This window comes from Barbatula barbatula (assembly GCF_947034865.1).
Source record: "Barbatula barbatula genome assembly, chromosome: 10".
Classification (NCBI taxonomy): Eukaryota; Metazoa; Chordata; class Actinopteri; order Cypriniformes; family Nemacheilidae; genus Barbatula; species Barbatula barbatula.
Window position 1 is genome coordinate 11,170,056 of NC_136773.1, and position 26,735 is coordinate 11,196,790.

Consider the following 26,735-nt stretch of genomic DNA (forward strand, 5'->3'; position numbering starts at 1 on the left):
GGTCTTTTCCTTGCCGCTATCCGGCGACGCTAAAAGAGAAATTTCTAAAGAGCAAATTTCTGCGGTGTTTTTGTGCAGTTTTCACTGCGCTACAAATGCCGCGTCGTCCCTGTCACTCGTGTGGGGTCTTCCTGCACGCTGCTGACGGGCACGACGAGTGCGTCTCATGCTTGGGTCTCTTCCACGCTGAGAACGTCCTCAAAGAGACGGAATGCTCTCACTGCGAGAGTATGAGTCTCTCCTCTCTGCGCTCGCGGATAACTTTCTTTTCAGAGAGTGACCCCGCCCCTCGATCCCCCCCGCCTCTGCCCGCACAGGCCACTGTGCGAATGAAGCAGCGGGGTAGAGGAACTAAGCGCTCGGGGAAGCGCGAGCTCACGCCCGCTCGGCGTGTCTCGCCTTCTCCAGAGAGAGATCTTTCCCCGGTTTGCAGTACGAGTGAAGTATCGATAGGGAACGTATCCCTGAGATACGGGAACGAGTACTGCGTTCCTTGCCGTGCTACGAGCTGCATTGTCGTCGCTTCAGTCGAAGTAACCTGAGGACTCTACGGCGATGCGTCTGCTTATATAGCCATAAGCCCCGCCCATTCTGGCGGGTGCCATCGCCATTGCTCCGGCAGCTCCGCTACGATTGGTTTAAAGTTTTACTTTTTTCAAACCAATCACCGTGCAGTTTTCACTGCGCTATTGAATTGCTTCAGTCATCGGAGAAAAAGGAGTTTTCCCCATAGCGTCCTGCTACGCAGTACTCGTTCCCGTATCTCAGGGAACCGAGGTTACGTAAGTAACCGAGTACGATTTCAACTCCAGTCGCGAACATAACTCAGATTAGGTGTTGATCCCAGTCATTTAAAAAACACACAGAAAATCATAATGGGCTGATATTTCTTTTAACTCTTTCCCCGCCAGGGTCTTGTGTTAATATATGAACCCTCTTCTACATATGAGTTCAGGCTAGCATGGATTTGTACAAAGTTAATTTATGCATTATTTGTTGTCAAACATTTTTGCATAGTACTTCCTTGAAAAAAACTATATTTTACATCAGCAAGGACACCAACATTTGTCTCGCAGAATATTTGCAGATTACCAGACATACCTCTCAACCTTTCCACAATTACATCAACCTGAGAGGAAAATGTGAAAATCTTACTCTACGTTCATTGCATGAATGAAATCTTACTGAAAGGAGCATGACTCAGGAGAAGCAGAAGGTGTGAGAGGGTGTTGTGAATGGAAAAGATGGAAGTCTCTTGAGATCATCTGTCAGCATGGAGGCTCTTCACTGCTCTGATGGCGGTTAAGCACAATTACTGTGACGTAAATCTGTGTTCGCGCGTGTACTTTCGAGCTTTCGTGATTTAAGAGATCAGAATATGACTTGGGGGACATGTGGGTGCTGCTTCTGTTCCTGTGAATTATTCATACTGAGGTCAGCAGAGGTACTGGAGGAAAGAAGTTTCACACACAGGTTTCACACATAGCGGACCCCCTGGGTGCTATTAAGATCACCCACCTGTCTTCCCAGCCTGTGAGAAGGATTCTTGGTTTCTCAGGTCACACTGAGGAGGTCGATGAAAAGGATTTGGAGGCTGCGCAAGTAGGCAGGACAGTAACACACTGAACTACGCTGACAATTTATTATAATACCATCATTACAACAGAAGGACTTTATACCTATTCCTACATGAATGAACTCAATTTTATAAGCTTCGCAGGACAAATTTTATGGGATATACCCATTAATATACAGTTTAACTTATTTTAAAAACAGTTTAACTTATTTTAAATGCTCCAGACTGTGCACATTTACTTTAATGTAAGCTCATTACATTACAGAATGCAAGGAAACTGATTCATATTTAGAAATATTTTATTTTCTTTCATGAACCAGCCTACAATGATTTTCAGCGCCCCGCCACAGATGCTGTAAACAGAGTTTAGCACCCAGAACATTGCTGCTGCATTTCAGTCACTGTGTGATAATGTTGCTTCTGTTCACCACCAGTGGGTGCAATGCACATAACTGGCCTCAATTGAGGGCTCGTCACATGAACTGCAGCTTATCCAATTTCAGACAAACACACAGAAAATGCAAGAGACTGTCCCAGTGTTTACCAGTGTCTTCTGTTACGCACGACCAGGAACATGAAGTACCTGCCACGCATGACGTAAATGCAGGAAACAGCATCACCTGCACACACCGCTCATAGTGAATGTGTGTGTGTGTGTGTGAGTGTGCATGCATCACTGCTGTGGTTAGCGACAGAAATCGTCCCTCTAAAGTCTGTCACCACATCCCCTGCTGTTTGACCTCTACGCATCTATGTGTGTGAAAGAGAGAGAGCGATATGGCACTTGTTGTCATGGTTTAATCGGCCCTGTATGTGGCCTTGAAGTAAATGTAATGGAGCCTGTGACTCCAGTGGTTATGAGGCCCATTAATCTCTATGGAAACTTTCCACTTCTGTTAAAGAACACAGCACTTACTGTATACTGTAGTCTCTTTCTTAATGGTTATAGTTTCCTAATAAGGTTTACATATTTAAGTCTGATTTAAAAAAAGATTTAAGGAATACATGTTTACATTATGAGAATAAAGGTGAAAGCGTTTCCCATACAATGCATTTACTGGTATATTAATGGCCGCCCAAGCATATTTGGCGTCACATTTTGTAATTGTTTTATCCATCCGTGATGATGACTGTATCTGTGATCCATTAACTAGTGGGATAAACGTTTTCTCTCTTTCCTGACATGTTTGGTGTGAGAGGCTACGTGCGCGACTTCTTCCGTGTTCGCATGCACTCTCTTCAGATGAGCTCCATGTGTGTGCTAGGCCTCGGCCTCTCGTCCGCGTGTGAAGTTAGCACCGTTCACTTGCATTTAAAATCAAAGAAGCGTTCATTATACACATTATGCAAACCGCATATAGCCGCTCTATATTATAGATGTACTGTATTGTAATTTTGTTCGATGAATCAGGATTTTAGCAGCAGTTCAAGTGACTGCTGGTGGCATTCAGTTGTAAATACAGTATAATACAACAGATCGACAAGTAGAAGAAAAACTGAAATTAAGTGCTAACACGAACACGATGTGATTACGTCACAAATATGCTAATTACGTCTGTGACGTCACCAGCGCAACAAGTCCTGTGGGAAGATTGAGATTTTCATACATTTATTTTGGCAGTCAAAAATCAGCTAATCTGAGCCATGTGTAAGGTCTTTGTGAGCTATTTTGACTTTCCATTATAGAACACCCTAGCAACCACTTAACAGTTCCATAGCAACAATCCAGTTGCACCTACAGCAAATAGCAAAAACCACTCAAAGCACTTTAGCAACTATACCGCAGTGTCCTGTAAACACCTAAACATCATAGTGGTGAGTTTTGCGTGGGCAAGCACCACCTACATGAACATCTTTCATTGTCCCTTTACAGCTGCTAATTAGACTTCACTGTTTCCAAACACGCATGTTTCAATTGTTTTACCACATTCACTGTGTGAATAACCCACTCGCACACACACACCTCCTCTCTTCATTGTCTGTGTAAAATGGTCTATTCATTTGCATTCACAAGCATAACTGACTGATGACTGTTTGGAAACATCAACATGTAAAATCGGCACTTCTCCAAATAACCTCGCACACGTTGGTGCAGCTATCAGACTTTCGATCTGCCTTTTTACATTCGTAACAAAAAATGGATCTGTATGTTTATTTAGTCATTTGGATTATGAGCACAGCTGACAACCTGAAACCTGAAAACACACTACATGATCAGTACACTGAGTCCTCGTAATGTAGAACAAACCACTGCAGTCCTTCACCAAAACACGCAAACGCTCACAAAAACATTCCCTCCATCTAAAATCACATAGCCAATTAGAACGAAGTTATATACTGATCCGTATAACGGTATGCGTACATTTCAAACATACCACACCTGCCATGTTTTCATTGTCATGTGAGCAAGTGTGTTCTTTGACCCAGGATGTATTAACATCAGCCACGAAAATAATTACCATTTCAAGTTGGAATCAAACCACGAGGAATACAATTCTTGGTACCTATATCATTTACACATCCGAAAGCTGCCAGGCTCGTAGATTTCCACAATTTTGAATGCATAACCATTTTTGACTTTGTCAGCTCCTCAGCTCCCATGGCCTGATGGGATAAAAATAATGTCCATCAAATGCATACAGTGAAGCATCAGCCAAAGCATTAGATAACTCATTTATTTCCCACTTACTGTTTTGTGCGTACTATTTAGTACTTTTTGTATATAGTTATGAAGTTTTCTTTCACAGAATGTTTCCTCATAACATAAAAAAGGACTCAAGCATGATGCTAGAGAGGTTCTGGATGGTTGCTAAGGTGTTGCTTAGCGTTCAAGCTTTGTTGCTTAGCCCTTGCCTTGTAGCAAAAGTACCCGCCCTGATAATAATATTAATATTCTAGTCCCTTGATTGTTGGTCAGGTCTGCCACGGAGAAAATTGCCATTACATTGTATTTTTTATACATTATGGTTAGCATTTGTAAAACTCATGTTTGCTTAAAAAGCCCCTTTAACTATTTGTAATTTTAGTACGAGCTTGAAGTTTGTTGAGGTTTGGCTGTAATGTGTAATTCCTTCTTAGGTCTTGCATGAGTCTCTCTCTTTCCAGTTCTCTCTGAGGAAGAGACATATCTTTCATTTCCTACTCTTCGTATCATGAATCTGTTGTCTGAGTGTTGACATGTTGTCTTATGTAAACTGAATGTGTTAATGAGGTGTCATTGGATGACACTGATTGGGTGTTAAGCAGGAGAATAAATATGTTTTCTTATTTCACCTTTACCCCAATCAGCTGTGTATACACATCCACATGGGGATTTTACGTAAGGATTACTGAACTCTGTGTGTGTGCGCCGTGCGTGTGTTTGAGAGAGAGAGAATATTTTCTGTTTGTGTTTCACAGAAGGCAGGATTACCACGTGCCACCATCCCTACTCTGACACTGAAATGGTGTGACAGTCACCCGGTCAGCTGACAACAAACACTCCCCTCTTATTGGCTCCCGTCGATCAACCTATACAGTTCTAAAAATAATCCAGAATGGTCCCTTAGGTGGGGTGTGTAAAAAGAGAGAGGATGAGAAAGACAGACATATAACAAGAGAGTGACTGGCTTATACGTGTATTCGATGTTCAACATGATGATTCTGATCTGTATGTTTTTATGAGAAGCATCATTTAATGCAAGGTTAGTCCGAGCATGAGTGGTGTTATCGATCATATGAGTCACATGCATGTAACATGCATACAAGTCAATTGGGTTAAGACTGCATGGGGGGTGTTTTATGCACCAAGAACCTTAAAGATAATTTTTGGTGTTTTTAAGACCCTGTAAGATGTCTACCTAGACAACATTTTAAAGCATCACAAGTAAACGGGTGGGGAGAAATTCATATTTATATTTTATTTATATTTGTATCTATTAATTTTGAAGTAGGCTTCTTAAAAGGAGTAATATTTACAGTTATTTAACTTGCTTTGTCTTTAATCTAGCATCATGTTAATTTGAGATGCTAGATTTTTCAGGTGTTTTTCAGGTGTTTTTAAATTTGTGTTTCTACATTGAGATTATGTGAAAAAATGCGCAACGTGAATCCCAATAGTTTCTGAAACAGCATGCGAAAAATGCAACCTAGAAAACGCTCAGTGTCTATTTCCCATTGAGTAAGGGATGAAGTCATCCCTTCGTTCCTTTTTTAAGAACATTATTAGTTATAAGAATAATTATTTCTGTTGTTCGCATGTCATATGGAGTAGTTTATTTCCTTATATAAAAATAAAGACAATATAATATAATACAGTACAATACAATATAATATAATAATAGTAATAGGTTATATAATTGTTTTTTTTGTTATGGTTTTGTTATGTTGGGTTATGGTTTTGTTCAGTGTTCTAGTTTGCCGGTGTTCATCCATTAGTTTCCTTAGTTATTCATTAGATCACACCTGTTTCTGTTCTCCCTGATTTAAAGACCTGTGTTTTCCATTGTTCAGTGTCCGGGATTGTTTGGATTACACGTGGTTTATGTTCCTGTGTTTTCTCTCCTGTGGATTTACATTTGTGGAATTATTAAAACGACTCTTCTGGAATTAATATGGTGTCGTGCGCTCTATATAGCCATTACGTGACAGAATATAATATTTTAATACTATACATTAAATGACTCAATGCAGTATTAACTGCCACAGTATACAGTCCTGAAGAAGGTGTGTGAAGCCCCAAATGCTGTCTTCAGCCCTTGCACACTTTTGAACAAGTATGCACTTTTTCACCCTATGAGTGGCTTGCTCATATTGTGTCACTTAAACTGTAAAAATGTTTGTCCAGTTCCTAGAATATTTTTTTGGATCGTAGCCTGCAGTAGCTTATGTCTGTTAGTGTTAATATCGTTGTCTATCCATTGCCGTTATACTGTATGTGTGTTTATCTGTGGGTGTATGGGTGTGATTTTGTGTAAGAATTGTGGACAAAATGTATGACTCCTTCATAACGTACTAAGCTCATACCGGGAACTCAGTAATTAACAGAAATGTCAAGCTGTGCATCTGAACAGAGAACCAAATAGGTTTGTATGGTGTGTCACACTCATGGATATGAGAAAATATCTCATATTAATCGTGAGTATATATACCAGTAGTATCTTCGAAGAGTATTAAGTTTGATCAAATGAGAGATGCAGCTGCACGATTATTTCCGGAAAAACATGAGCAGCTGGAGGCAGGCAGGGGGACGGAACTACAGCTCGAGCACACAATATATGATCGCATTAATCCCTTTGTGTTTTTTACATTATAGACGTACATGACGATTGCGAACCAAACACAGACGTATGACTTAGTTTGACTAATCGTGTGCGTTTCATGTCCGGCATCTTTTAGCACTGGTACCGCGCCATTTATCAGTTTCAAACGATCGTTATATCCACCATTTATATAAGATCCATCACTGAAATGCCGTGAACCAACACACCTCAACTTCTCTCACTATTGCAAGGATAAGAAGCTGCAGCTGCAGGCCTACAGCACAGCCTGCCATGATTCTGCCTCTCCTAGTCAAAGTTTTCTCAGTCTTGAGGCAGGATCATGACAGACCCATGTGTCTAGTGTGAGAGAGACTTGGCACTTTTTGTATTTGACATGTCCTGTGCTTTCTCGTGTCTCGTCATTGTCCCCGCACTCTATGTCTGGATGTTTATTGTTTACCACATTGTGTCTTAGTTTATTGTAAGTAGTTTATAGTATTCTGTCTACTTAGTTTTTGCCCCCTCGCGGGAAGTCTTTGTTCTAGTTTATACCGTCTTCGTTTCGTTTTCCCCCATCGTGGGTGTCTTGTTTGTTCATAATAAAAGTCTTCGTGTCTGCACTGCTGCCTGTGCTTGGTTTCTTCCCCACCTCATTCTTGACGGCAGCCAATCTTGATAAGCAGGGGTCTTCCTGCTTCCCCAGCCTATATCTTTTGCCTTGCCCTGGCCGTGGTTTTCCGGGAGAATTACCCAATAAACAGAATAGGATCTGTGTTACGAAACAGGGATCCAGACTTATCAAAAACTTTCTGAAACAAGTTGGAGTTCTGGGGGAGTGTTTCAAGCACAGAAATACTAAGATATACGTCCAACTCATTTTTTAACAACTTGATAGCATAATCTTTAAATTTACAAAAAACAGCTCAAGGGAAATCAAGCATACATTGAGTACATATATCTCTGTTAATATTTGTTGATGCTTTCTTGTGGTAATATTTTGCATCCTTTTCCTGGGTCTTGTCTCCATAAGTTTTGAACATGTGTTGTGTCATTTTTGTCAAGCCTCTTTAAAAGGTTACCCCTGCCAAAAATGGAAATTCTGTCATGAATTACTCAACCTCAAGTAGTTCCAAACTTGTATACATTTCTGTTCTACATTGTTCTGTTGAGCACATAGATTTTTTTTAACAATGTTAACAACTGAGGTCACAAAATGGTAGTCAAAAGTGCCCTAGAATTGTTTGCTTTCCTAAATTCTTCAAAACTATTACTATGGTAATCAATGGTGCCCCAAATGTCAGTTGCCAACATATTTCCAAATATCCTTCTTTGCGTTCAACCAAACAGAAATGAATACAGGTTTTGGAACAACTATAGGGGTTGAGAAAATGAGGACAGAAATTTTTTTTTTGTGTAGACTATCCCTGTAATTTCTTAAAGCTGAGATCCAGTTTACGCAAGTGCTTGAATATAATTTGGCAAAGCATCTTTAATCATTTGTTTTAATTAAGAACAAATTCATCAATTGTCCAAAGACAATCACTTTTGCCCACAACTGTATTAACATTAATATTAATTTAGTTTTATGGTAAATTTCATATTTCAAAGTAATACTGCAGATTACACCATCTGATATTATGGTACAGCTAGAGATGGGGGTGAATGGTCCAACTGTCACGGTGTGTGGACAGAACCCAAACGCAGGCAGCGGAGTTAAATAACAAAAACTTTATTTAAACAAAAGACCCTCGATGAGGAAAACACGATCTAAAACAAGAAAAAAAGTGTTAACTAAAACTTCCCACATGGGGAACAAAACAAACAAAGTCCTTTGAATAGTAAATCAACAAAATCCACAAACTTAGAACAGGAACAAACATGATAATCCATAGACAGGAATAATCCAACAAGGTGACGTGAGGAGGTACGATAATGACGAAATGACAATGAACCGACAAGGGACAGAGGGAAAACTGGGGCTTGATAAAGGGAAACACTAACAAGGACTGATGACACAGGGAGAGTGGCCACAGGTGACAAGGATGAAACACTAAGGGAAAGCTAACAGGAGGATTGCACGAGGCAGGTGAGGGGACTGAAACACTAAGGGAAAGATGGATCAGGGCTGGAGACAAGACTAACACTAATGGACCGCTAACCGGGGAAACAAGGGGGCGGGACTAAAGGACGTGACACCGGAGAGAGAGCATGGCTTCTCAAACCAAAACAATGCTCTTTCTCCACACAAAACACATGGGACTGACATGATCCTGCCACAAGACTCGAAAACCAAGACAAGGAGAGGCAGGATCATGACACCAACTGGATGACATGACTAATAGAATGATCGACTTGTGTTTAAATAATCAGTTTGATTTATTTAGGTTAAATAGTGTGTTTATCTTGCAGATTCTTTAGCATTTTGTCAGAAATACTTAAGAGTGTTGTGATTTAAAAAAATTATTAAAAAAAGTATATTAAATAAATAATAGAGTTATAGTTTTTATATTATTGAATTATTCTAACTTAATATATTTTAAAACGTAGCTTACTTTGCAATTTAAATCATTTATCCCGTACACTGTTCTGATTATAGAGCAACATTTGTGACTTTATGCAAAGTGGAAAATGACCTTGTACACATAACATTTGAAACATTACATGCAACAAAGATGCAAAAATGTAAACTTATCAACTACTAAGTACAGTGGCAACTGCGATATAAAGAAAGTTTAGTTTGTCTGTAACATAACCCAACCTAAATAACTTTCTATAAGGGACTTTCTACTGTACTACTTTATTTTAAAATATGTTTTATTGTATATTGCAGTGTTTTATGATCTATTGTTTATAAGCGCTAGTGTGCAAGGTGTCCTTATCTTCTCTGCTATCATTCTACCCTCACACAGAGCATGAAACGGGCATTAAAACACCACCTGGCTAGGCACCTCTCTAGGTTTCAGAAAAGAGCCGTAGTGTGTGTGCATTATCAGATTAAGATCCCCAGATTGTGATTGTTTCCTAATTCAGGCTGACGGGAGGCCAACAGGTCCTTATAATCCCCCCCACAACACCAGAAGACACCCCGCAAACCGACACAATAAAACCCACCTCATCTGACCCCCCCCCTCAGCTCAGCTCCTCTGGCTCACCAGAGGAGACAGTCACAGCTAACCAAACAATATCTCATGTCTGAGAAACACGAGAGAGAGAGAGAGAGAGAGAGAGAGAGAGAGAGAGAGAGAGAGAGAGAGAGAGAGAGAGAGGAAAAGCTGCAGTGAGCATGCTCAGTACCGCTCTCGGCTCAGCGACTGCAGCTTTTAACTGCAGCGGGGGATGAAAGAGACAGAGAGAGAATCAGGGAAAACAAGCGACAGAGAATCGATCGAACAAGTGCAACAGTGAGAGAATGACGGTTGATGTGCTAATGCAACTCCATGAGACGAGCATCGCCTGTTTCCGCGTGTGAGTGGATGTTGGTTTCCACACATTTTTTTTCACCTGACACACATGACACCCATTTTCAGTAGAGCTAGGTGAGATCAGCCCGGCAGACTTCTACTGTCTGGCATCCTGTTAGCGTAAGTGTTGGCTTGGGAAAGTGCGTAGGCTATCGGCTCTCTGAATGGGACGACACAACGGGACGCGCTTTCTGCTCAGCGGCTGCCCGTCACCAACATGCAGCCTCACCGGCAGCAACCACCTGACGCCGTATCCCACAATCTCTCAGCAACGCACCAATGAGAGGCTTCAAACTCGCTTGGTAAGACACGGGACTTGTTCTTGTATGATGGATGAGACTGGATGGTTAACAATGGAATGCGGTTTGAATGCATCACCTTTTCTTTCAAGTGTTTGTTTTAGGGAAAGGAAACGGGGGATGTTTTGTGGCTAATTCGAGTGACCTCATATTTTGTAAAGTCTCCTCGCGGCTGTCTGACTGCTGTCACATGTCGGGAACTGCAGTGCCTCCCTGTTTTTTTTTGTGTGTGTGATCTTTTTCCTCTGCTCCTACAAACTCAACTCCCTCTTCCTTATTTTCATCTTTTGTTCTTTTTTGCACCTGTGCCTCTTTTTCTAAACTCCCTCCCTGCTTATCTGTCACCCCTCCCGTCCTGTGCATGTGTTTGTGAATGTGCCCTGGTCATGTGTGGGATATTTTTAGCCGTAAATCACAGCGTGTAGCGCCGAGGAGAAACTAGCAGCAACGTGCAGCCTGCTTCCTCTCGCATTAATCACTCTCGCACTATGCATGCTGTTCTTTTCCCAGGTTCCCGCTTTTCCCTTTTTGCTAGCGTTCTTTTCCAAAGGGGAAAAACATCACAAATTAGATATCTTTATTACCTCAGACGCTTCTTATAGATGACAGTAGGTTTAACTAGGTCTTGAGGAAAAGACTAACCTCAGAAGATGACCCACGTCACATGTGTCGTCTCTGGTCTTTCCAGAGAACTTGGTTATGTCTCATGCTTTGCTCACATTTTCCATCAACATTTTTCAACAGCGAATTATCAGTCATAAAACCCTACAGCAGTGGCCCCCTTTGTGTGGGGTGTATCACTTCATGAAATTATTTTTAGAAATCATTGTAAAATGGCAAAACCCTTAAAAAAAAGTTCCCTTGAAGGGTTTTCCCTTCCGGACTGAGAGCTTTGAAATAATAAATTGTGTAGGGTATCTAACAACTGTTTGTTAAACTGGCCTTCCATCTGCATGATGCATGTCTTGACCTGGGGCTGGACTGTATTGAGCGTCCAATGGCCAGGCTTTCAATTTCAGATGGTCCAATCAAATACCAAAGGATGGAAATTAAAGGGCCATTGTGTAGTTTTTGTAGGATCTGTTGTCAGAAATGCAATATAATATACATTACTGTGTCTTCAGAGGTGTAAAGACCTTACATAATGAAGCGTTATATATTTTATTACCTTAAAATGAGCTATTTCTATCTTCATACACCGCAGGTCCCCTTACATGGAATTCGCCATGTTGTTTCCACAGTAGCCCAAAACAGACAAACATTATCGCCTTTGGCAATGAAGCAAAACCGTGAAAAGGTTCTTATTTACTCTCCTATCTATTAAAGGCATAAAATGCCCCAAAAATAAAACTTTTTAACTTGTGCTTTTTACAGTAAGAATTTATTAAGAACACAGTTGAAAGATAATCATGTCTAAAAAGTTAAAACTCCGTTATATCTTGATATTTTGAATGTTTCCAAACTCTCCCACCCTCACCTTTCCGTCCACCCCGTTTTCAGTGAATCAGTTATAAATTCTATGTGCTCTTATTATACGATTCCTTTGAGAGTCTAATTTTGAAGTGGAGCTGTCAGTGTTTAGCAGAGCCCCCTCATGCACTGCTCATTCAGACAGGAACAGAAACACTGGTCTGACTCACAGCAAACCTGGAAGCGCTTCAGTTTCACACAGTTGGAATAATTTTCTTCTGGTGGCCGTATTGAGATTAGACCCTGGTGCTTTTGCTGAACGCTGTCGGCTGTTTTTTCTCAGTTTCTCCTGCTAAATGATGATTAATGAAGCTGAACCTTCGACTGTCGGTGTAAATGAAATGAACTGAAAGAACAAGATATTGTTTGTGAACTCAGTGTGTTATGTCTTAGTGTTCCCTGCATGCTCTCTCTCTCTTCTCTCGCTCTCTCTCTCTCTCTCTCTCTCTGTCTGTCCTGATATTCCAAGGCATTGTGACTGAAGCAGCATGTTAATTCTCATAGGATTTCATTATTCGCTATTTCACAATTTTTGAAATTGTACGCACTACGCAACCGGAACCAGTTTTACGTCGGACAGAGAAGGGGATCTTTGGGCATGGAACGCTCAGAACAACTACATTTTTAAAGTAACTAGCATCTGTGGCCGTATCTGCCTGTTATGTGTTGTGTTTTATATTATAATATACAAAGTGTTGTAGGAGTGGGGTTGGGTTACGTGCTAAAATGCATCTAAAGTGTGCGCACAAAGTAACAAACGTCTGCAAATACCATGTACACCCAAACATTGGAAAAATCGCCCCGTTCTGCTAACATTACTCAGCCTTTACACATGCCTGTCGTGTTCACATCTAGAAGAGTCAAAGCGTGAGAGTAGCCAGTTTTCCATTACACTTCAAAATGGGCAAATTGAAATTGTGCATTGAAAATACGGCCAATGGAAACGCGTCAAGTTAGCAAAAACTCCCAGGTAACGCAAAAAAAAACTCACGCTCGCATGAGGGGATTTTTCAGGCAATACGATAAAGACATATTTCGTAAAGCTGCAATGGAAACACTTTTTGTTGTATTAACATGTTACGTGACGTATAAAAGTCACATGACCATTCGCTAATAATAATTAAGAAATCACATTAAGTAATATGTTAAATGATGGCCCAAATCAAAAACTGAAAACTGTAAGGAGTGCAGTATGGATATTTATTAGGAACAGTAAGGTAATATGAAAATATATATAAATATAAATATTCTTTTCCCTTTCTTTCTTCATATTCAAAAAAATATACTATCTCACTGTCAACCTCACTTTTCTTAGCTTTATATACTGTGCTAGGCTTTAATGGACTAGTTTTGATGCACTTATGTATTTTGTTGCCTATGTTGTTATAATTGCTTCCAATGTTTCCTCATCTGTAAGTCGCTTTGGATAAAAGCGTCTGCTAAATGACTAAATGGAAATATAAGGAAATATTGACATTTCTCTTTCTTCATTGTAGGTGGCACTATGCACTTAAGTTTGTTTGCAACCTGCCATAAAACGTACAAAGAAGAAGTACGGCCAGAATGACTAATTGTGAGAAGAATCAAAATACACTTTAATCGCATAACATAATTTAATGGAAACGCAGTCATTCCGCGATATTGTATGAATCGACATTTACAGAAAATCTGGCTACTGACACACGTTTTCGAGTGGACCGGGGTGTCTGTTAGACGCTTTGGCATGATACTGGGTTGCACTGGTTAAGTAGCCGGAATTAGTAGTCTGATTGTCCAATCATATACAAGCATTCTATTTTTTGTGTTAATAGATATTTATACAACTGTTTTATTCATACAAAATATACATTTATAAGCCTGTAGAGATGTGAATGGTATCTGAGGATGTGCTCTCTCTCTCTCTCTCTCTCTCTCTCTCTCTCTCTCTCTCTCTCTCTCTCTCTCTCTCTCTCTCTCTCTGTCACCTGCATTGGAAGACTTTTTTATCGCACTGATTTCCCTGTGGACGCTGCTGTTCTCTTGCCTCTTTCTGTCTAAGCGACAGCTCTGTCATGCTTTAAATAGGGCAGCTCATAGAGTCTGAGTTATCGCAGGGTTCAGACACAAACTGTATGCAGCATCGCAAATCAAAAAAAGGTTGGTTCTTCTGCACTCCATGTTCATGCAAACACATGTCTCTTAGAAGTCTAAGAATGCTTTAGTTCTCCAAAAGATTCATATTCATATAGAGTTCAATTTACAATCACTGGTTATCCTAAAAATACTTATACATCTGTAGTAGATGTTTATTCAAATTGATAAATGATCATGAACACCTGCTGCACAGTAGATTCATTTTGACCTCTTCCAGTCTGTGCTGGACTCTTGAGGGAAGTGGATAGGAAGGAAATGTCTAAACACTTTATAATCTCACACCACGAGACGTGGTAGATGGCACGAGCACTACTAATGAGCATGCTGTGTTGTTTACCATTATTGGATCAGTCAGGATGCATTGCTGTTCTGTCATGTGCTTTGTTTTTCTTCTTTTGTTATGCAGTATTTTGTCATGTACTATTTTGAGAAAAAAGCTTGCAGTTTACCTTTATTTATTAACAAGCCTTTTACAGCAAGAGTGGCTTTATGTTCCAGTGCAGTTGCCTTTGTGAAGGGTACATGTGAAGAGTATTATAATACTCTTGTGTAACTGGCTCAATTCGGTTCACATGGATGGACACAAAACAAAAACACCGTTACAGTTCCCATTTAATTTCGTGCATTTAGCAATAGATATCACTGCATTAAAAAAAGGTTCCAGAATGGCTCCAAGTTGTCATTAAGACAGATTTTGTTTCCTCTGTGCGGTTCTTTGGGTTACTTGATTGAATGAAATGCCATTGTGTGACCTCATCAGTGTTGACCACTCCCCCTCTGCTCCAGCCCTTGACTTTGGGTAGTTTTGGCATCGAAAGCCACGTTTCTTGTCATTGGTGAGATATGCAGCATATTGCATGGCAATGATGGCGCACGCATGACAAACTGCCCCAGGAGCAGCAGGCTGCTGAAATTTCCTAGGGATCTCGTTTTTGTGAGAAGAGCATTTGTCCGCATCCATGCACTGCATAAAAATCCTTATGTTCCGAACAAAGCTATTCAAAGCACAATTGTAGCATTTTCATTACAAAGTCCAAAAGAAAGAAAACATACATCACCTTAGAAAAGGTATTTTTTCCTTGTTAGATGATCCGTGATGAGCAAAAATTTATTCTAATGGATAAATGTGCCATTTAAAATTATTAGCATTATTTATTTAAAGTGAATATTTTTAATCTTCAGTCACACACCATATTGTGTTTTAGATTTCAACAAATCATATCATGTTTCTCTTATTTTCTCCTGTAAAGTTGTTTTGGAGCAATGCACATTGTGAAAAGCGCTATATAAATAAAACTAATTGAATTGAATCATTCTATATCAAACTATATCATTAAAATGTTTCTAGTAGTAAACCTTTTTTTAAACTTAATTTTTATCAAATGTAACTTTTTTAAAACTCTCTTTATATTTTCTAATAATCATTTATTTGTAAAATATACGAATATATACTGCTGATCTATTTTTGTCGTGCTTTGTCTTGATGTAGTGTGTGATTCACAACAGCGCCCCCTGCGGGACAACTCCATTCGTACTATCTGTGATCTCAGTATGAGACAGGCCTTTCACACCACTTCACTAGTCTCCAAATCATATTTATTGGTGTGTTTGTGTGATTGTCGTGTGTAAGAGATTGTTGGTGTTTGTGTCATACATCTATTCAGAATCACAGAACCTCCGTATGGACGGCCGTCTCTGTCACCATGGATATGGCTCCTCTACGATATCTGCCGTCACTGGGAACTTCCGACCCGGTCGTGTCCTGCCAAGGCCGGTTTGCCATGACAACGCTGTAAACAGAACAAAGGCAGCTGGCAGCAATGTGATAGTTGCCATGATTCAGATTAAGCGCTTTTACTTGAGGACGAATTGCTCACAAACAGTCAAACAGCATCTCACACATGCAGTACACTGTTGGTATAACGCTGTGATCTGAAACTGAGCTGTAAAACAGAAAAAACGTTGGGGTTTTTATCATGGATAAAGGCGTATTTGCCATTTTGTTGTTGTTTCAAAGTTATAATGTACAGAACTGGATCGTGTGTTATTGTTATTAGCCTTTCCTCCAGCTGAAAAAAGGTCACGCTGTGGCGTATCGATCTGCTATTGGTCACACTCCGCCATATGATATAAATTTTGCAGGTCTGAGTTCACCACACTTGACCTTGAGAATGCAACAACATGCAAAATATTTGGGCATGTCTCTGGTTTACTGCACATGCATATCTATGAATTGAAGTAAATGGGACAAAAAGTTTAGTGTGACCCCGTGATTCGTGTGTTTGTGCTGAACCTCTTGTTTTACATGCTGTTACATTATGCAAAAATGGCTGTATTTTGAATTTTAAAACACTGTATCCACCTGTGTGACAGTAAGAGAAATTGTTGAAGGGCATGGGGAGGTTGGGTAAAGCGTGGTGGTTCGGCTTCAGTCATTCTGTTGTCTGAGCACCAACATAATTGGCTCCAGATTGAAGTGCTGTTGTTCTACACTGTATTTTTAGATTGGGATTAGGAGATGATTATTATGATTTCTAGTATATTTCGCTTGACCTCATTTGTGAAAGTGGGTTTCAATAATAGTGTAAATACACCATGCCTTTCCAAAAATGTCCAAAACATCACTTTAATAGTTATGTGTTTTTTCCATAGTTTTTTTATGAATAATCTACAAATGATAAATTATCAACTCAGTAAATACTTTTTTAGTAAATCAATAAAAATTTCTCACCAATAAAAAACTAAAGGTAAAAAAGTAGTGCTGTCAAACGATTGCATCCCGATCAAAAGTTTGTTTAGATAATATATGTCTGTGTAGGACTACTGTGCATATAAATGTTGTATTTATGTATACATATTAAGGAAATATGTTCATGTCTTTATTTATATTTATCAATAGTTTAACTTATAAATAAAGGTTTTTCTTAAATATGTATACATGTATGTGTTTATGAATAAAAATGTAAATACACAGTACACATGCAGAGATATACTGTATTATGTCAACACAAACTTTTAAGTAATTGTTTGACGGGCCTAAAACACCACAAAACTACAAAATAATGTGCTTTCCGCAAAGGTTTTGAACCCAAAGAGCATTAACATTTACATTTAGGTATTTGGCAGACGCTTTTATCCAAAGCGACTTACATTGCATTATCCTATACATTTTACACGGGTATCTGCAATCCCCTGGGTTGTTGTTAACGCAATGCTCTTACCACTGAGCTACAGGAAAGCTACTTAACACTCAATTTATGGATACCGATTTGCTATACGTTTAGTTAAGTAAAACATTTTATTCATCGTTTTTTTGTTAATGAGTCAGAGTGTTTGTTGTGACTGTCACCTTCAGTTTTTCGAAGTGGTCTTTCGCCGTCTTTTAAGTGCACTTTGTAGTAATGTGACCATTCAGGCCCGATTCATTCATCAATTCATACAGCTAGCTAGGTCATAACTCAAACACTGTAGTAATATGTGTTTTTTGTCACACATTTTGTGTGTTAAAGTTTTTTCAGTGGGACATAATAAACAATTAATAAAAATGATCTAAAATGTTCATATATTTAAGTCTTTTTTATTTAAAAAACGTATTTAAGTAACCCATTATATTTAAACATACTGTACAATTCATATTTTTGGTCAATTCTAATAGAAATATTTGAGATAAACAGGTTTTATTCATTTTTTTACTTACATTTACTCAATTTAAACAGTATATTTCCTTAATTCCACAGCTTTAAAATGTACAAAGTTTAAATTGTTTCATGTGAAACATTATTGTGTGGAGAAGCAACGTTAAATAATGCCCTGTGGGGATGTTTTTATTCTCAATAAAAATAAGTCATTTAAACCCGGTGTTGCCAGCTCGGCTAATGATTCACTTTCTAAAATGTCTGCATTGATATTTCTCAGAAATCTGCTTGTTTCCACAAGCTTAGAATGGCAAAAAAAGGTCAAATGAGACTCAGTCCTTTCTTCATGCTTAGTGTGAGAGCAATCGTTACCAGAATGATGGTTGTAATAAATTATTATATTATCATATAATCAGATGTCAGTAATAAATCCAATCTTTAAAATATAATTTTTATAATAAAAATATTTTTAATAAATGTAATCATCTTGGATGTCCTTGTTATTAGCTCAAATATCATTTCGGTTAAATAACTTTAAACACAGACATTCTGATCTAAATGCAAACGGAGTGTTTTGGGGCATTTCGTGTATTTGAAGCTGTTCATGTAAGTGTGTTTGTCCGCTGTGTATTTGTGTGTGTGTGCGGTTTGTAAAGTGTACTGAAAGTGAATGATGTCAGATCTGGTTCTTTCATCAAGACTGAATAATTAACAAGCCAACTGGCTCACAGTACTGAGCCACTAGAATGCATCTCGCTCTCTCTCTCCCCCATTGCCTTTTATACACTCCAGGTTTTGTCTCCGTAATTTTCTCAGCTACCTTTTTCGCTCAAGCTCTCTCCACGATCCTCTCGTTCTCTATCGTCTCTCTCCATCACCCCCTTCAGAAGCGTGTATGAGGCATTTCTGTCTCCCGAGCCTTGAGCTCTCTGATGCATTGAAATACAGTGCCGTGCAGAGAAAGAGAGAGTGAGATGAGCTACAAGCGTGAGTAGAGGACTAGACAGACTGCTAGATCGCTCATCTTTCATTTGGAAATGCCCCTTTTCTTCTCGTTCTCGATCTCTCAAAACATCCATCTCTCCCAGATGCTGCGAAGTCAAACGGATTTGTGATACATGGCGGCCAGGTCAGTCCAATAGGTTGCATCTGTGAATTTCTGTTCAGCATATATATGTTGTGGATATTTTACATGTATGGCTTTGTGTCTGTGCGCATAAGCGGGTCTAGGCGCGGTGTCTCCGCTTTGTTATTCAATGGGCTCATGCCAATGCGCTCTCGATGCGCTTCTTCACCTGAATCCGTCAATCGTTCCTTCCTGACACCCATCTTGGGACGTGCCATTCCGTTATGAGGAGGACTGTGTGTGTGTTTGTTTTGATTTGGCAGCATGTGTTGGGTGTGGCACATAGTCTCTGTCACACCCACGCTGGGTGTCTGTCTGTGGCGAGTGCTCACAGCCATCTGCTCTCCACACCTCTCACGTTTGCTTACCTACAGCTCAGCACATTTCATTTGTGCTGTTCATAGTGTTTTTTCAGTTACAAAAAAAGTTGACTTATTTTGACTCTTGACTTGGCTTTCACCTTTACATTTAGTTTTCTTGATGCCATATGGTTTAATAAACCAAACAATGGTTGTTTGGACTATATTTTGTTTCGGATGTTAGTGCTGTGTGTGTGTGTGTTTTGGGTCCTGGCAGTCGGTCATTATTCAGGCTCAGCCAATACTGCAGAGAAAACACAGGCTTCCGGAACAACCCCGAGACCTTCCCATACCGAACTGGAGGGGGCTGTCATTGTTCGGTCCTGCCATAGTTCAAAAAGGGACAAAATGGGTGGGTTTTAGGACCATGTTGCGAATGAGGCAGAGAGATCAATTACTTTTTAGGAGAGGCTGGTTGGCTCTTGCAATGTTACTGTGAGTGTTTTTGTATTTAGTTTTCCTGTTTTCTTTTCAGACAATAAATAGATGGATAGATAGTCATGAGTAAACCAACGTTTTCCCAAGTAAATCATACTATTGTTTCTATCAAAATAACAGGTACCGCAGTTACTACAGTAAATTAAAGGTCCAATGTGTACATTTTTGGAGGATCTATTGACAGAAATTCAATATAATATACATAACTATGTCTTCAGGGGTGTATAAAGACCTTACATAATGAAGCTCTAATGTTTTTATTATGTTAGAATGAGCTATTTCTATGTATATACACCGCGGGTCCCCTTACATGGAAATTACCATGTTGTTTCTACAGTAGCTCTAAACGGACAAACTTCTCTAAGGAGTTTTTCGTAAATGCATTATCTCTTTCGAAAAAAAGGTAAAAACGTGACAACATCTTTGTCTTGTGAGGGCTGCCGTTGTGCTTCGAAAGGAAGGGGTGGAGTGATCCGTTGGTTGCAATTCGCAATCTCACCCCTAGATGCCGCTAAAATCTCCACATTGCTTACTTAAATGGTTATATTATAATAACATTACATGAATTAAAATAAAATTGGTATTACTAGCTACTCTCAGCGTAGTTATTAAACAAAATAACAGGAATAATTTGAAAGATTCACTGTAAAAAAATTCACTGCTTGTGAAGTATTTGTGAATCCAGAGGAGAGTTTCCAGGAAGGTCCCTTTTACGCGCAAGTCACTTAGAAATAGACGAATGTTTCATGAATGAGACCCTATGTTTGTTAGTTTACCGACATCTGAGGATGGGGGGGTCTTGAGTCCCTGGAACTGTTATTTTGGGGGTCGCTGGCTGAGAAGTTTGGGAACCCCCCCTAGACATACTGCACTGTACTACTTACTTTTCGTATTTTCTAACAAAAGTAAACATTTTAATAACAAGAACTGCTCTTAATGTTTTGAAAGCTTTCCAGTATGATAGCGAAATGTAAGTTCGGGCAAACTTTAGATTGCATTTTAGGAGACGGAATATTAAATTACTCGCAGTTATTGTTTGACAGCGGAGCGCGAGGATAGTTTCACTTTCGCTTTGGAAATGTTATAGTTTTGTGATTCCCGCAGCAGCATCACTGCCTCATTCCATCCATATAAAAGTCTCTGTGCACATTTAACTGCGCAGCATAGATGTATACGTTTTCAGCACGTGCAATGTGGATAGGCAGCATTTAGAAAACACTTGAAAACACTAGCATGGTCGAAGAGCTAAAGGGGAAAGGGGAAATGTATGGACAAGGTCCAGCTGCTAGTTTTGTGGCGGCATGTGACGTTATGTGAGGTGCTTCATTCGATTAGAAGTTCTTGCCACCGACCTGGAACCTCTATCTTGAATTGCACGTTGCATACACACTGCTTGTGTTTCATCATAACCAGGGAAAAGAAGTGCTTATATTTCCAGTTTGCGAAAGCTACATTTGAACTCTGACTCCTAGGCATTGGTGTACTGTGTGCGACTGTGTTTCTGCCTCAGGTTTGCAAAAGATGAAATTTTACTTGACCGCATAACTGATGATGATTGGCTTAAGGAATCTGCCACCCCACTCACACACACCAATCAAAACCAGTTATGTATCCCACCCCCCGACAAACACAGTAGAGAAAAAAACGTTGGATGAACGAGAGCCACTCGGATGAACACTGATTCAATGAGCCAGATTATAGTAAAGCTGCTTTTTATTGTCAGTAACGGCAACGCAGTTGTAACGGGGGAAACTTACGCCTTTGGTTATTTTTAACGCTGTCATTCCCATCACTGTTGGCAAATATCTGCATAACTACAGCAATTTCTTTACAGTGTTCTTAATGAGGAGATCCCATATTGTTTAAATTGGGGTTTTATAGTAGTAAAATACTGTAACTGTAGTAATTGAATATGAATGAATTACTCTGTGAAAGCAAAATGCACTTAATATCTTTGTGGTGTAAAGTGATCAAGTCGTGGTAAAAAAACCAAAGAGAGCTGTTATATTAAGCATCGTACTCATTTATATTTTAGATCCCTTTTGTTGCCATAGCAACGCTAATGCTGCTGGGCTGTCAAGTCAGGAGTCCTGCATGTGGGAAATGCTAGCACATACACACAGAACACTGGGTGCATCAGATTTAGTTTGTTATTGTAGTTTAATAGATACTGGGTTAAAGGTTGTTTTGATGACATCATAAGAAATTCCTCGGTGAAGAGAGACATAACGATGCGGTGCTCTAATCTCTTTCTCCCACTCCCTATCTCTCTTTTTCTCTCTGACTCTCTCTCTCTCTCTTCCCCTTTGGAGTCCAAACACTTCCAAACTTGGCCAGTCCTCCGCTGACTGTTTCCATGGAAACATATTCACTCGTGGTAGGCTACAGAAAGGAGTGTGTGTGTGTGTGTGTGTGTGTGTGTGTGTGTGTGTGTGTGTGTGTGTGTGTGTGTGTGTGTGTGTGTGTGTGTGTGTGTGTGTGTGTGTGTGTGCGTGCGTGCGTGTGTGTGATTCCCATTATTTTGGATTTTCTTGGCTCTCCGCCTGACTACGTCTCAGACAAACAGAAATTCATACTCTTTCACACATTAAGCTTTTAATGTGGATGGAAAAAATGCATTGTTTGTGATTGATTGATTGAGAAATGGCATATTTCGATGAGATGTGTGTGATAGGTGAATAGATGCCATCAGACGGGAAAAAAAACAGTGTGAAGCAGTTTTGTTGGACTATTAGCCACTCAACCAGCGTGTGATGTGATAAATGATGGTTCACTGAAACCAGATGCATACAAATGATCTGTTTTGTTGTGTGAATGTGAGGGTCAGGTTTGGCCTACATAATGTGGACTTAAAACATCAAACCACCTACATGTTACCTACCATTAAAGATGAGGGGAAATCTTTATCTTAGTTTGAAAACAATGAAGTCTGCGCAACGTTCCCCACATGATAGTAATACAAATATGCGTGTTTTAGGTGGGCAAATGTGTGTTTGCACTGATTGATGTTTGTGTATGTGTTGTAACATAATAGACTGACCGTATAATAAACATGAAAAATAAATAAAAACCTTTATTGCGGTAACATTCATCTAACACATGCAAACATTCACAAATGAACTGAACTAGTCCTCCGTTAACATTTGTCTTACAAATCTAAAAAATGATTACATTTATTTTTGGAGGCACTTTTTGATGATCTGAAAAGTATATATTTCAAAATTCCTATTCCTATTAATTGTATCGTTATTAATGTTATCTCATATATAAGCCATAACCCAATGGTACATAATGTGTGTTTATAACTGTAAATGATAGATTATATGATTATATAGATTTTGTGATTGTTTCACAGTGATTTATTTTACTGCAAGTAATGATTTTATTATTTAGCCCAATTTATTATTCTGACTTCTTAAAAGCCCACTTCAATCTTTGACATGGCATTACTCAGTCAATATTAAAGATATCAAGATTACATTTTCACTGAATTTTATTAACATTCTGAAGAGTTATTATTTTATGTAATAAAATACCCAACACACAAAACATATTTTATAGTTTTATAGTCAGGGTCAAAATTACAACATTAACATGGACATATTTGTCACGAGAAGCTCGGACAATGAACCCAGACTCAGACAGCGGGAAGCCATAACTAAAGACTTTATTAATATAACTAAAACCCACGAGGGGTAAACAGAAAATAACAATACCAACAGAAAACTTCCCACGAGGGGGCAAAATATGAAAGTCCAGATGACAAAATAATATAAATCCAAAAACGCTACTAGGCAGAACAGGAACACAGCATATCATACAGGGATAACTTGACAAGGAAATACATGAATTCGCACAAGGACAAGATGACGGGAAGGCGGGGCTAAGAGATGGCCTGGTGGCCTAGTGGTTAGAGCGTTGGGCTTGTGATCAGAAGGTTGCTGGTTCTAAGAGCAAGGCACCTTACCCCTGATTGCTCTGCGGTAAAAACTGTTAAAAACTACTTGTAAGTCGCTTTGGATAAAAGCGTCTGCCAAATGAATAAATGTAAATGTAAATAATTGATGTTAAAATACAGACATCAGTTGCAGTACTAATATTAGAATTTTGGCTCTCTTTCATAAAATGATGTGGTTAAAGAAATCTGTTGTTTCTACATTCATTTGGAGACTAAATGTGAAATTATTAAGATGTTACAGTTTATGTCAAAAACATAAATTTTATGTGCAATTCATCACAAATCAGATTGATTTTTTAATCGATTCACATCACTATATAAAAGATTGTAACATGACATGAAACCTTTTGTAGCTCCTCTTTTTGCGAGCATAAATGATGTGGTCATATCAAATGTGTATGTTAACAACTATGATTTAAAATATGCCTGTCTCTCTTTCAATCTCCAGCACTGCCAGTAACTCTAACCGCAGTTCCCCTGCCTGCTCTCCGGTTCTGCGGAAGCGCTGTCGGTCTCCCACTCTGCAGAACGTAGAGACCGATAACATGGTGGAAAAAGGCTCAGAGCAGTCCGACACCTCCAAATCCCCCTCCACACCCGAACAGCTGGTCACACGCACCCTGTCCGGGCAGTCTACACGCAGCGGGGGCAAGAACTCCAAGGTATGACCCTTTCTCAGCCAGACCCACCTGTTAGGTTCTCCTTTGGTTCTCCTCCATCCTTTTGATGATCAACACCAGCACACATGAGTCACAACAGTCAAGTCTCTCGTGCTTGTCACCTAGCTTCCTTTAGTCCAGTCATAACATGCGTTCAGCTGATTTGGTAGTATAGGTACTGTGTAATATGGTCATCATCAAATATACAATCGTATATACAATTACCTAACCGTATGGTTAATTCAACTAAAATTCAACCACTTTGGTTTATGGTCTAAAATCCTATCAAATTAAAGGGATAGTTCACCCTAAAATACAAATTCTGTTATCATTTACTCACCCTCGAGTTGGTCCAAATCTGTATACATTTGTTAGTTCTGATGATCACAGAGAAAAGTATTTGGAAGAATGCTTATTAACCAAGCATTTCTATGCTAGTCAATGGGGAAGATATTTTGAAGAATGTAGGACAGCAAACAGTTCTGGGGCACTATTATTTTGACTTTGGATTACCCCTTTAAGAAGCTGCATTGGATCCTCATCCGTGTGTCCTCATGCAGCCCATGACAATGGTAGTCAAGGACTGTTTGGTTACAAGCGTTCTTGAACATTTCTTTCTCTCCAAACAAAGAAGTTTATACAGGTTACAACTTGAAAGTGAATAATTCACTTTAAGGGGCCACAACATTAAATCATGTTTCTTTTCGTGATGTCAGTACTTTTGTGTCTCTTTTTTTTATATTTTAAGAAGTAGTGTTATTCAAACGATTACAATTTTCCAAACCACACATATCTTGTCTGATATTATCTTAAAATAAAACGGTTTTGCAAGCATGATGGGATAAATCCCCTAAAATTCTGATATGATTAAATGTCAAATCGTAATTTTAGGGAAATGTCACAGCCTAATTAGGTTAAAACATTTATGAACAAAAACCTTTTTCCAAAAACATAAAGCATTAAATTTGTTTATTTAAAAAATTGTATAGGCACATTTTTTAACTAAATCTTTTTAAATTAGGTTAAAATTCAACAAAAAGTATATAAAAATGAATATTCATTTATTTTAATAAAAAACGTACCTCTCCTTACATCTTCGTACCTTTCATTACGATTCCTCGTATGCAGCACAAACGCTTTTGTTTACACACTGTATGTCTCTGTACTGTGTGTATAATAATTATGTATATGTACATACACACGCATTTAATAAATATGTACACATGTATATGTAATATATTTTTATATTGTATATAAGATTAATATTGAATATATTAATACATATATTCTTCATAAAATAAACATAATTATTATACACAGTACACACACATATATTGTGTAAACAAACACTTTTATTTCGTATACGATTAGTCAGGATTAATCGTTTGACAGCCCTATTGTTATATCTTATCACAGCTTAATATGATTTGGATGATTTATAATTTGAGAAATGAGTTTGACGTCATTTGACTTCAGCCCATATAAAGACAGCGTGCAGCTTTATGTTTCATGCAGAGATGTCGAGAGAGATGTTGAGTTACAGATTGCAGCTTTAATAAAAGCTTATTTTTGTTTAAAACTACTGCTACTGTATCCATGCCTTGCAATGAACAGGAGTGATTGTATTAGTAGATGTACATTACAGATTGAATTAATGCCTGAATGGGTGAGAGGATGAGTAAATGGATAACATAAAAATGGATGAATGTGCAAGCAAATATGTTTCTGCATTCATTTGTTCTCAGCGTCTCATAACATGATTCTGTCTGTCTGTCTGTCTGTCTGTCTCATTTCAGCAATGGCTTTCAAGTATTGCGTTAGAGTCGCTTGTTCTTCCTGTTTGCTTTTCATTTTTCACTCGACGGATTTTTTCTGGAGTTCGATATTTTTGTTGATATCATGTAAAATGTCTCTGATCTAATCTTGACTCTTGTGTTTTTTCTGGCTGTTTGTGGTTCGTTCTGATTTGTGTTCAGTTCTCTGATTTGTGTTTCTCTCCTCGATGCATGCTAGTCTCACAAGCGACTTTCAAAAGTAAGCATTTCTCTCTTCTGTTCTGAGTTCACTTCATCTCTCGCCCTCTTTTACACCCTCTGTCTAAAAGTATCTATGCCCGCATCGGTGTCCATATTGTTGTTTCCTTGATATTGATTTGCCTGTATGATCTAGAATTGTCTGTCTCCACCTGTTTGTGTGTGTCTGTGTGTTTAAGCAAATACTCATGCTCGACCTTTCTGTACACTTTTCCAGCTCCCTAATACATATTTTGAATAAAGTCTGAAGTTCATCCTGGACACTGAGAGCCAATAGATCAAACCTCTTCACAGTCATGTTTATAAGGGCCGATGCATTTTCTGAATGAAATACAAGTGTATTTATAA

The 26,735-nt window shown here is 38.8% G+C and overlaps 1 protein-coding gene across 1 annotated transcript in view; it reads left to right on the forward strand.

Annotated features, from left to right (window-relative positions):
- Positions 1–10,129: 10,129 nt before the first annotated feature.
- The window catches only part of LOC306899901 (protein Aster-B-like), a 37,517-nt gene continuing 20,911 nt past the window's right edge, over positions 10,130–26,735 (forward strand). Inside the window, exons 1-3 of the mRNA XM_079466482.1 lie at positions 10,130–10,579; positions 24,144–24,357; positions 26,368–26,388. Of these exons, the coding sequence (XP_079322608.1) occupies positions 10,557–10,579; positions 24,144–24,357; positions 26,368–26,388 (258 nt within the window). The 5' untranslated portion in view covers positions 10,130–10,556. The remainder of the gene's footprint in view (positions 10,580–24,143; positions 24,358–26,367; positions 26,389–26,735) is intronic.